The sequence below is a fragment of the Ichthyophthirius multifiliis genome, assembly GCF_000220395.1.
Source record: "Ichthyophthirius multifiliis unplaced genomic scaffold scaff_1120509249812, whole genome shotgun sequence".
Lineage (NCBI taxonomy): Eukaryota > Ciliophora > Oligohymenophorea > Hymenostomatida > Ichthyophthirius > Ichthyophthirius multifiliis.
The window spans coordinates 21,221-33,793 of NW_004087285.1; the positions used below are offsets into that span (position 1 = coordinate 21,221).

Sequence of the window (12,573 nt, forward strand, 5' to 3'; positions counted from 1 at the left end):
AATACATTTAATCCTAATAGTAAATATTTATATAAGTATATCTTAAATAATTGGACATAAGTAAATTTTATTTATATTCCTAAAAAAAATAAAAAAAAAATACATTTTTAAATTTAATCTAAAAGTCAATACTAAGTTTACTTGATCAAATAAACTTTATAGAAGACTAATAATTATGAAAAAAAAATATATATATATTTATTTTATATTAAAAAAATACAATTTTTTTTTTTTTTAAATAAAAATTTCTTATAATATAAAAAAAAAAATATTACTGTATATTAAATTAAAAATAAAAAAAAGTCTTTTTTTTTTTTTTTTTCTTCTTTTTTTATTCCTCAAACTTCCAAAATTTCGTCTTAAGCATTATCGAAAATAGTATTTTTTGATTTTTATAAGAGTTTTTATTCTTATTAAATGTTTTATTTTTTTTTCTTTTAAGTTTTTTTCTAACAATAGGAGTTCTTAATTCTTTATCAGTATTATTCCTATACCATATATAATTCAACTTATATCTAATAGTACCTTCAGAAGTCTAAATAACTTTTAGGCTTTTTAAAAAAGGTGAAAATAATTTCACATGCATAAATACTTAAGCCCCACAAAATCTAAATACCATATCAAATCCAGACATAAGTGAATTCTATTTATATCTGGCAGTGCATAATCCAGTTACTGTATTTCCATAACCTTCACTCAAAGATTTTAAATAATGTATTTCAATTACATCCCCTGCTTTAAATTCCGGAATTCGAAATTCCTTTTGTCTCTCTAATGCTAACTTTTCACGTTATTCGATATGCTTTATTAATGCTTTTCCTTTAAGTTATGTAGGTCTTAAAATTACTGGAGGCCATTCGTAATTTGGATCATCCCATTTTAATTGTTTTGGTTTTCTATCGGGATGAAAATGATTAGGTCTTGGTACATAATTATCTATGTAATTTGTTTTGTCAAAAGGACTACGTTAGGGCTTGTATCTGTATACTATATTTGAATTTACTTTGTTAAATAATTGAGTATATTTAAATAATTGGATATGTTATTTTAGATATTATTATAACATTGTTTTAATATATATATGTATATAAAAATCTTTTTATTTTTAATTTTTTAATTTTCATAGGATAAATAAAATTTTTTTATTCATAAAAAAATAAAAATATTTAAAATTTATTTATTTTTAACTTATCATTTTTTTTTTTTATTCATATATAAATAATAAATTCTTTGTTTATAGATTGTAAAAATTATTAATATTATTTTAATAAAGATATTTAAATAAAATATATATATAAATATAAGTATATATGTTATAAATATTATAAATGAATATAAAATATATATTGAAAAATATTTATAATTAATATAATATTTAAAATTAAAAACAAAAAATAAAAAGTTAATAATATATATTATTTATATATTATAAATAAATATATATATATATATATATATATATATATATATATATATATATATATATCAATTTATTTTAATTTTATTTTCTATATTTAATAAAATTGAATTTAAATTAGAGATTAAGAAATTATTATCTTCAGTTGAATAATTTTTTTCTATTTAAATTAGTTTATTTTAAAACACTTAAATGTGTTTTTTACTAACAATTTTTTCCAGGCATTAACAATTATAAGTAATTCTTTAAATAATAACTGACAATCTTTCACAAATATCATGCTTCTGATTATATTTATCAAAAATTTAAACAACAGCCTCAAAAATAAATCCCTAGCTAATTTCCTTAATATAATTTTAAAAACTTTAACCTTCATATGCTAAATTAAGTAATATATTAACGCCTAAATCAACAACAATATATTAATCTATAGATTAATTCATTCTATAGACTAAAACAGGTATTAAACCTGCCTAAATTATATAATTTTTTATAAATTAATTCAAACTATCATCAAAATTACATAAATCACTAAATAGAAATTATAAACTTTAAGCACTTTCTTTATTATTAGTTTATAAAATAAGTATAATTAAAATTATATCTACTCTTGTCATGAGTATGTACTTCTAATTTTCTATTTAAGCAGTATTTTCGTCAAAAATATTTATTTATTGAGAATTTTTTTAATTGTTTTTTTTTAATTGAAATTCTGATGTATCTAAATATTATTTAAAAATTTGTAAAATCTCCCTTTAAATATCTTCATTAATAAAACTTTTATTTTATTTCATTATGAATAAATTTTTAGTAGTAATATTTTTAAGTTTTCGTCTCCAAAATTAAGTCTTTGGTAAAAAAACTATTTCAGTCTGTTTATTAGAATTCATCATTATGTCATTTATATGATCTTATTGAGATTTAAGCAAGTTTTTTTGGCTTTCAAGGGTTTAAAAGTTCAATTTTTGCCTTTTATTAGGCATTTTATTCTATATTTTAAACTTAAAATTAATACAATTAGACATTAAGTTCACTAAGTTGTATAAATCCTTGGAATTTTATTACTTAAGAAGTAAAGAAGGGATTATTTCTAATAAGTCACTCACTAAATTATTAAAAGAAGGATAAAAAACTTCACCTATATCTAATTAAGTATTTTAAAGTTCCAATATATTATTTTGATTAATTTAAGAATTATTATAATCGTTTATTACTAAAGGTAGTGTATATTTAATATTATTAATTATTATTTAAATTATATTCAAAAGTACCTTTATTTCTTCGTCATTAGTTATAGAATTAATAGTTTTTTTTTTTAATATTGTAGTTTTTTTACTTATATCTTATGATATATTTTCCTCTTCAATTTCAGAAATATTATTGTTTTCTTATTTTTACGTATTATTATTGTTATCTTATTTTTATTTATTTTCTTGTTTTTAAGTATTATTATTTTCAGTTTTTATATATTATTATATTATTATTATTATTATTATTATTATTATTATTATTATTATTATTATTATTATTATTATTATTATTGTTTTCTAGTCTTTATAATGTGTTTATTGTTATTTCTTATTGTTTTGATTTTTTTAATACTTTTTCATATTTAATTTATATTGTCGTCGTTTTTTCTTTTTCAAGTTAGTATTTTTTTTCTAAATCAAGTATTTTTTGTTTTGAAAATTCAGCTTATTTTTCCAAAGCAAGAACTTTGGCTTTATATTTATCAACCAATGTATTATTTTAGGTGGAAACTTATTTTATTTCTTTTGCTTTATTTTCAATGATTTTTAATTTATTTTTTAATGTTTTATCTAAAAGAACTAGTTTTTTATTAATTTCATTATTTTTTTCCTTAAAAGCCTCTTCTAATGAAAAAATCATCACATCAAACTCTCCTTTTAAAATATTTTTGAAATTTCTTTCTTTTTCTACTATTGAATCTTCCCTTTCTTTCAAACTTTTCTCTCTCTATAAAATATCCTTACTCTTTTTATCTAAAGCTTTACTTAAGCTATTTATTTCTTTTAAAATCTTCTCATTGGTTTGATTCTATTAAGAAAGTTTCATTTAATCTTCAATTTTCTCTAAAATATTTTTAATTTTACATCCTAACCCTTTTTTTTTAGAAAGAATATTTAAAGCATTTAAAGATATATATTTTTCATTATTAATTATTAGTTTTCTTTATAATATTTCCTCAAATTACATTTTTTTGATTTCCTCAGAAAACTAAATCGTATATTCTTAATATAAAAAGGATAAAAACTCATCAAAATCAATATTTTGTTATTATTATTATTAAAAATGACGTCCTAAAAAGGCTTTTGTTTCCTCATCTTCTATAATTTCGAAGTTTTCTAAAAATCTACCCTTTACATCACTATCATATAACAATATTTAATTATCATCATTATTATTTTATTCACAAATTAAAGATATGTTATTATTGTCTAATTTCTAATAGTTTATACTTTTCGATATATCCTATTCTATCATAAATGAATATTTACTTATTAAAGCACTATTCTAAAACCTCATATTAATCCCAATTAATGACTATTATTATTATTATTATTATTATTATTCAGAAATATCTAATTTAGAAGTTCTTAAAATAGAAGATTAGTTCGATTTGGAACATATTGAATTATTATTCTCAATATTATTTTTGTTGTTGAATATTTTCTTGTCTTCCAATTCTTTTAATTTTCTATTTAATTCTTCTTCGTATGAGGTATTATTACTTATATTACTTTATTGTTCATTTATAGTTTGCCCTTTTTATGACAAAAAAAATGTATCTTATAAAGCTTTTTTGTTTGTATTTGAAAATAAACATTATTTATTCTGTTTTTCTGAATTATACTCATCTTCTTCTTTATATATATTCGATTATTTATCTTCTTAAGTACTTGCTTATTTAATAATATTTTATTAATCTTTCGATATTTAATCAAGGATTTATTTATATCTTTATAAACTAAATTAGAAATCTTCAGGATATTATTATTATTAAGATGATTGTTATTATTTTTGGAATGTTTATTAGTTTTAAGTTTATTATTGATACTATTTTTATTGTTATTGGAATTCCTGTTATTTTTTTATTGATTGGCGAATCCTTTCTTCGTTAAATCGGGGACTTTCAATGTATCCAATATTATTTTAGTTTATCATAAATCGATTGTTTTGGGAAAATGTCATATTTGTACCTTCATTAGAAAATATGTCACTACTTTTGGATTAACTCATTATTATTTATGATTATATTAATTTTTTTTTTTTTTAAAAAAAAAATATATTATAAAAAATCAATAAAATATATAAATCTATTTTTTTTTTTAAAAAAATAAAAAATATATATGTAATTTATTTATTCTTAAATATAAATAAATGCCTTATACATAAGATTTATTTTATTATTTTTTTTAAAAAAAATATATATTATATTTAAAATAAATAAAAGTACTATTTATAAAAAATCAAACGATTTAACAATCAAATAAATAACAAACAAAAGAAGAAGAAAAAATAAAAAAAAAAAAAAAAAATATTAAAAATAAAAAAATCTAACTTTTCAAAAAAAAAAAAAGTAAAAAAAAAATCATAAAAAGCTAAAAAAAAATAAAAAAAAAAAAGAGTAAAATAAAAAAATATGGCTTAATACTTTGAAACATCAGACAAAAGAGGTGAACTTCTTGAATTAGCTTAAGATTTAGGTTCAAATTCTTATGAAAAAAAGAAAGAAGCAGTAAAAAAGATAATAGCTTAAATGACAGTTGGAAAAGATGTATCTCCATTATTCCAATCCGTAATAAAATGTTTAGAATATCCCTAAATCGACATGAAAAAGCTAGTATACTTATACATCATAAATTATTCCTAAAACAGTCCAGACGATGCTATTATGGTAGTAAATCTATTCACAAAAGATGTAAAAAACAAATAAAACCCAATAATAAGAGGATTAGCAGTAAGAACAATGGGCTGTATTAGAGTTCCTAAAATAAATGAATATTTAGCTTAACCTTTAAAAGAAGCCTTATAGGACACAGAGCCTTATGTAAGAAAAACAGCAGCTCTATGTGTTTCTAAAGTATATGAAATTACACCTGATATTGTTGAAAATAATGGACTTATTGATACTTTATAGAATATGTTGACAAAAGAAGGAAATGTTCATGTTTTGGTCAATTGTTTGATTTCTCTTAATGAAATGTCGTATTATAGAGGTACTAATCTAATCACTGTTACTTAAAAAGTTCTTTAAAAATTACTGGTTGCTGTTAATGATTGCAGTGGTAAAATTATATATTTTATAAATATTTTTTATTTTTATTTTTTTAAGAATGGGGATAAATTGTTGTTATGGATTATTTAGTTAATTATATTCCGGAAAATTCTAAAGAAGCTGAAAGGTAATATAAAATTAAATAATATTTATTTATTTAATTTTTAAAAAAAAAGTGTTATAGAAAGAGTTCTTCCTAGATTATCACATATAAATCCTGGTGTAGTGTTAGGATCAGTGAAGGTCATTTTAAAATTTTTAGATTATGTAACATCAGTTGAAATAGTAAAGCATTTAACAGGAAAAATAGCTTAAAATTTAGGTAAATATAATAATTTTTATTATTTTTAATTATATAAAAAAAAAAAAAAGTTTCATTACTTTCATGGAATCAACCTTAAATATAATATGTAGTTTTGAAATGTTCATCTCATATATTACAAAAGAAGCCAGGTTTAATGGAAAAAAACATAAAAGTATTCTTTTGTAATTTTAACGAACCATACTATATTAAGAATGAAAAACTAGATATATTAGCATAAATATGTGATGATAAAAACTATGAATTAGTTCTGAATGAAATAAAAGAATATGTAAATGAACCTGATACAGATTTCGTAAGACGTTCTATAAGCTCATTAGGAAAAATAGCAATTAAATTTGATAAAACGGTTGATAAGTAAAAATTATTTATAAATAAATAAATTAAAATTTAAATATTAAAAATTATAAGTATATATAAAAAATTATATATATATATAAATATATTTATATATTCATATATATTTATTTTATTTAATTTATATATCTTTTTAAATTTTTTATTTTTAATTATAAATTTTTTTTTATATTATTATTTATATATTTATTATATTTAAAATTAAAGAATTTTAGACATATTATTAGAATAAATAAAATAATTAAAAGAAAATCAAAGAAGTTAAGATCCTTTTGTATAGGAAATACTAATTACTATTTAAAAAATATATAGAAAATATCCTTAAAAAATTACTTATCAAAACAGTTTAGATACTATTATTAAAATTTCTGATTTAGCTAATGAAGAAATATCTAAAGCTGCAATTGCTTGGATTTTAGGTACATATGCTGAGCATATACCAAATGTAATAGAATTAATAAATGCTAAAATTTCAAAGTAATTTATTAAATTTTTATTATATTTTAATTTATATTAATTTTTTTTTTTTTTTAGCTTTTTATAAGAACAAAGAGGTGTATAATTAGAAATTTTAACCGCAGCAGTTAAAATATTAGTAAAATACCCTGATGATGGTAAATATTTTATTTAAAATTTACTTGAATAAGCTGCTTATAAGACTGAAAATCCTGATGTTCGTGATAGGTATTTTAAACAAAAAATTTTATATATATATTTTTTATTAAAAAAAAAGAGCGTTTATTTATTGGAGAATGCTCTCTTCAGAGCCCGAAAAAACAAGAGAAACTATTTTATGTAAAATGCCAATAATAATGGAAGATTAATTCATCTACGATACTGAATATTGTGATTAAATGGTAGAAAGTTTAGGTTTACTTTCTGCTGTTTATGGAAAAACTGTAGATGAAATGTTCCCTAGAAGAAAAAAATATTAATAGTATATATATATATATATATATATATATATATATGTGTGTAAATTATATTTTTATATAAAAATAGAGCAAAAGAAGCTTAATAAAATAAAAAAGAAGAAAAGAAAAAACAAGAAGAAAAAATTAAATAAGATAATTAAGATGAATCTCCAGTACCTGAAAAAGATTCCACGAAATTCGCTACAAGCAACTAACCTCCTTTGCAAACTGCACCTCCTTAACAAACTGCTCCTCCTGCCTAAAAATAATTAGATTTATTAGATATGTTCGATGTAGTATCTTAATAATAACCTTAATAATAACAATAACCTTAATAATAATAAATTTAATAATAACAATAAACTAATGCAGGAAATTTATTAGATTTATTAGATAATGACTTAATGTCAATAAATAAACCTGTTTAATAATAACAATAATAGCCAAATGTTTCTAATAATAATGATGATTTTGATTTGTTTGGAAATTCTCCAGAAAAACCAAAATAAAATTAATAAGATGAACCCAAATATAATGTTTTTATTATATAAACATATATATATAAATATATATATATATATATATATATATATATATATATAATATATATATATATATATATAATATAATATATAATTATATATATATATATTAAATCTAAAAAGGTTGTCATAACTAGTGATACAGCCGGAACAAACGGAAAAAAAGGACTTTATTTAGAAGCTGATATATTCAATTAAAATAACACATTAGTATTAAAAATGAGAATTTAGAACTATTCTTAAAATCCCATAAACGAGTTTTTATTGCAATTAAAACCTAATTATTTTGGCCTTAAAATAGATTCTAGTCCTTAAGTAAATGCTTTATAAAACTAAATATAAGAAGTATAAACTACTTTAAGTTTTTCTGGAAATCCAAATCTTTAATAGGTCCCTTAATACCCATTTATACTTGTTTTTGGAGTAAAATCTTCAGTAGATATTTACTATTTTAATGTTTAAAGTAATATTGTTTTCTTATTGAATTCTACAGGAAATATCAGTAAAGAAGAATTCAGAAATACTTGGAAATCAATTCCAGATGATTTGTAAAAGAGCCATAATGTAAACTTACTAAATTAGAGCTTTTTTAATTAAGATAATCTAATTAATAAACTAAAGAGTAATAATATTTATTTTTTGGCTTCAAAAAATAGTGGAAATTAGAGTTAATTTATATTTTATTTTATATATATATATATATTTATTAAAAAATAAAGTTTAAAGTTATTATGCGTCTAGATTTAATAATACTACTATTTTATTTGAAGTTAATATTCCTAATAATAATGATTAAAGTGGGGCTTCGGTTGGGTGTAGAAGTACAGATAATAACTTAGGATAAATTTTTGCTTAGTATGTTTGTGAATTATTATAATGAATTTTATATTAATAATTCCTTTTTTTTATATCAAAAAAAAAAAAAGAAAAAAAAAAAGAAAGAAAAATATATATTTTTTTTATTAATATAAAAAAACAAAAAATTAATAGCCCTTTTTTTCTATTATTATTTATAAAATATATAGGTTTTTTTTATTATTATTAAAAAAAAAAATACGTTTAAACGATTAATTAATATCATTTGAATTACAATATCATATTTATATAAAAAATACTACATTTTTTATTTAGTAAAAATAAAAAAAAATGCATTTACAACTTTAAACAAAAAAAAATATTTAATAAAATACAAAAAATCAAATATAAAATTCAAAAAGCATATTTAAAATCTAATAAGAAGATTATAAATAATAAAACCTATATTAAAATATAAACTTAAACTATTCTTAAATAACATTATAAAATAGTATATCAAAAAAAGAAAATAATCCTAAAATTTAAAAGTAAAAAAATAATGAAAAGTCTCTACCTTAATAGAATTTATTAAAAAACACATCTTTAAGTAATATTCAATATTTTCGAAATAATTAAAACAATCAAAACATTTTAAAGCCTTCTTAATTTTTACAAATAAAGCCTATAAGCTAATCTGTAGATTAAAATTCTGAAAACACAACTAATCTAGACATTTCTATTTAAAAGAAATAATCAAATAGTTTAATAACTAAAAAATAAACACAATAAATATAATAATATTAATAATAAAATTAAATGTAAACATAATATTAAGGAAAAACAATAGAAAATTTAAGCCTAATAAATAAATAAAACGAAATAAATTAACTAAAAATCAATTATAAAAAAATAAATAATAAACTTATATAAGAAAAATAAAAAAATAAAGTTTTAGAAATCGAAAACAGGAACTTTCGAAGTACAATAGATAAATATTAATTATAATTACAACAAATAGACTAATAAATGCAAAAAATAAAAGGTTTATAATAAATAATTTAATAGGAAAAATAAAATACTTAATAAATAATATTTCTAAACGTTAATAGAAATGAAAAAATATAAGTAATTCTTAAAAATCTTATATAAATAATTAATATTATACATTAAAAAATCGAATTTTCTAATATTTAAAATTGCATGAAAACTCTAAAATTAATTTCTGATAATTTTTCGCCAATTTTATAATGTTTAAATCCACTTTTATTAGAAATAAAAAACTTTAATTAAAATTTAGAAAATTAGTTTTTCATTTCTTAAAATATAAATGATTGTTCTTTATTAAAAAAATAACAAAAATATAATAATAATGACAAAAAATTCAATATTTTCACAAAAGAAAACGATTTCAATAATGTTTAATATATAAATAAATAATTAATATATAACAATCAAGATAATAAAAGCGAAAGTATATATAATTAATTAAATAATAGCTTAAAAATTTCAGAAAGTAGTTCAAACCAAATTAATAAAAGTAGTAATATCTTTGGAAAACTCTCAGATTCGAATTCTTAATTTGAGTCTTATCAAAATGGTATTAAGTTAAATGAATAAACAGGGACTTTTTTAGAGTCTAAACTTGAAACTTTTGGAAATTTATAAAAAGAATGTAATTTAATTTAAAATACAGTTTTTAATGATACTTAGTAGTCCTAAAAGTTTTTTGGTGAAACAATTAAAAATCTAAATGAAACTTTAAAAAATCTAGAAAATAATAATCCTATGAAAGGTTTTGAAAAAGGAGATTTTATTTTAAATTAAAAATTCGGAAATAAATAAAAGGCTAGTAAATAAGCTTCTAAAAGTTAAAAAAACTCAGTAAAGAAAAGTTACGAAAAATTAAATAAATCTATGTAAGATAATTTATTAGATGATCTTTTTTTTTAAATTTATTGAAAAATTTTTTTGTTTTGTTATTTTTTTTATTTTTATTAATTGTTGTATAATTTATTATTATAAGTGTTGGTAGAGTAATGATATAATAATAATAATAAAATTAATATAGATCATATTATATAAATAAATATATAAATATATAAATATATATATATATATATATATATATATATTAAAAAAAAATAAGTATATTATTAATATATTTTTTTCTTTTATTTTTTATTAAAAAAATATGAAAAACTGAATTTCTTAATTAAATATTTGACAATAAGAAATCTGTATTAATAAATCCCATTAAAATAATTAAAATTTTATTAAAAAAAAAATATATATATAATTATATTTCTTTAATAGATGATTTAAATAAAGTTAGAAAAAATTAAAATTAATTTATTATTATTAATATCTTTAAAATAATAAATAATAATAATAAAATATTATTATTTTTTTTTATAAAAAAGATAAATAATATAATCATTTATATGTTAATATACTAATAATTTATTTTTTTAATATAATTATATAAATATTTAGTTTAGAGTATTATATAATTAAAATACTTGTTTCAGCAATTTAAAAAAACTTCAATCAACAATATTTTAATCAAATTTTCTAAAATAATAGAAAAAATAATATTTTAAGAATACTAAAATAAATATATATATATATTTAATATTAAATAAAAATACAATTATTTAATTAAATAAAAATAATTATAATTAATATAAATAAATATTATTAAATTAATAATAACATTATTTTTTAATAAATAATTAAATATAAACATAACATAAATATATTAAAAGTAATAAAATAATTTATTTAAAAATAAAAAATAGTCAAATTTAATTATATATAAATAAAATAAAATAAGCATTATAAATAAAATTAGTATAATGTTTTAATGTATAAAAATTTATAAATTAGACTTATATATATAAAAATATTTTACAACTCTTTTTATTAAAAAAAAGAAATATAAAATGTAAGTATAATCAAAAGGTTTTAATAAACAAATATGATAAAAATTATATAATAATAAATATATATATATATATATATATATATATATAAATTAAATTTATTTTTTTAAATTTTATCTTGAAAACATATTATAGAATAACTTATATTTTTCATTTATTTTTAAGTAATTTTAAATATATTAATATCACATTATATATAATTTATGTTATTAAATAAATAATAATTTTTATCAATTATTAATCTAAGCAAAAGCAAGATGAAAATAAAATTTGTAATTCCAATATATTATTTATTGAATTTATTTATTTAAACAAGTATAATTTATTAAGAAATAAGATAAACATGTACTTAATGTATTTTTTTTTAATAAAAAAATTATATAAATTAAAAGAAAAGTCATACTTTTATAATAATATACATGTAATTTTAATTGTTAAAAATATTAAATACCCTAAGTTATTTATACTTTGCTTTAATATTAATGTTAAAAATGTGATATATACTTTTTGATTTCTATAACCGTAAAGAAAATACACAAGATATTTTTCTATATCAAAGATACATTAAAATGCGAACCGTGTAACGGACACTGTTTAAATTGTCTCTAAACAACTCTTAAACTGTATTAAGTGAGATTTTCTTAAATAGGCACTAAATTTATTAAATAATATGAAGTGGCAATTAAATAATAACAGTTTATGAGTTTTTTTTATAGAATATTTTAATTATACTCCTGCTTATATTAAAGAAGTTGGTCCTTGCATAAAACGAAATATTATTTATTTAAAATATATAATAGATGTAGCAAATGTAATAATAATAAGACAAAAATTTTAAATAAAATAAATAATAAACGAGTCTTAATAAGAATTATAAGTATATTTCTATAGAATTTCGTTATTATAGAATTTTATAATAATTAAAAAACTTAATGGTCTTATAGAAGAGAATGTAAAAATTTGTAATAATAATTTTCATTACTA

General features: G+C 17.2%; 3 protein-coding genes across 3 annotated transcripts in view, besides 25 other annotated features; 1 reads left to right on the forward strand and 2 right to left on the reverse strand. All coding sequences in view use genetic code 6, as the record gives it.

Annotated features, from left to right (window-relative positions):
- Positions 1-145: 145 nt before the first annotated feature.
- IMG5_034830 (hypothetical protein) lies at positions 146-2,034 on the reverse strand (the record flags this gene model as incomplete). The annotated part of the gene is made up of 4 exons (XM_004039027.1): positions 146-166; positions 455-1,002; positions 1,623-1,890; positions 2,026-2,034. 4 exons carry the CDS (start codon positions 2,032-2,034, stop codon positions 146-148), a joined length of 846 nt encoding a protein of 281 aa, XP_004039075.1.
- Positions 1,282-1,372: a microsatellite.
- Positions 1,409-1,486: a microsatellite.
- An 808-nt stretch (positions 2,035-2,842) lies between the features above and the next one.
- Positions 2,843-2,956: a microsatellite.
- Positions 2,862-2,959: a microsatellite.
- A 1,024-nt stretch (positions 2,960-3,983) lies between these two features.
- Positions 3,984-4,011: a microsatellite.
- A 1,070-nt stretch (positions 4,012-5,081) lies between these two features.
- IMG5_034840 (hypothetical protein) lies at positions 5,082-8,732 on the forward strand (the record flags this gene model as incomplete). Its single annotated transcript, XM_004039028.1, has 10 exons — positions 5,082-5,727; positions 5,775-5,844; positions 5,894-6,039; positions 6,090-6,396; positions 6,604-6,873; positions 6,931-7,080; positions 7,130-7,333; positions 7,399-7,846; positions 7,976-8,519; positions 8,572-8,732. 10 exons carry the CDS (start codon positions 5,082-5,084, stop codon positions 8,730-8,732), a joined length of 2,946 nt encoding a protein of 981 aa, XP_004039076.1.
- Positions 6,399-6,493: a microsatellite.
- Positions 6,451-6,503: a microsatellite.
- Positions 6,451-6,507: a microsatellite.
- Positions 6,531-6,571: a microsatellite.
- Positions 6,535-6,584: a microsatellite.
- Positions 7,335-7,367: a microsatellite.
- Positions 7,416-7,455: a microsatellite.
- Positions 7,525-7,567: a microsatellite.
- Positions 7,613-7,666: a microsatellite.
- Positions 7,617-7,672: a microsatellite.
- Positions 7,864-7,962: a microsatellite.
- A 32-nt stretch (positions 8,733-8,764) lies between the features above and the next one.
- Positions 8,765-8,799: a microsatellite.
- Positions 8,767-8,799: a microsatellite.
- A 1,578-nt stretch (positions 8,800-10,377) lies between these two features.
- Positions 10,378-10,417: a microsatellite.
- A 301-nt stretch (positions 10,418-10,718) lies between these two features.
- Positions 10,719-10,779: a microsatellite.
- Positions 10,780-11,280: 501 nt separating this feature from the next.
- Positions 11,281-11,354: a microsatellite.
- Positions 11,303-11,357: a microsatellite.
- A 34-nt stretch (positions 11,358-11,391) lies between these two features.
- Positions 11,392-11,444: a microsatellite.
- Positions 11,445-11,612: 168 nt separating this feature from the next.
- Positions 11,613-11,680: a microsatellite.
- Positions 11,636-11,679: a microsatellite.
- Positions 11,681-12,142: 462 nt separating the features above from the next.
- IMG5_034850 (RNA polymerase domain 2 family protein) overlaps positions 12,143-12,573 on the reverse strand; it is a gene marked incomplete at both ends in the record, with an annotated part of 1,505 nt that continues 1,074 nt past the window's right edge. The window contains 2 exons of the mRNA XM_004039029.1: positions 12,143-12,179; positions 12,572-12,573. The exon at positions 12,572-12,573 is cut by the window's right edge and continues 90 nt beyond it. Coding sequence (XP_004039077.1) covers positions 12,143-12,179; positions 12,572-12,573 — 39 coding nt within the window. The remainder of the gene's footprint in view (positions 12,180-12,571) is intronic.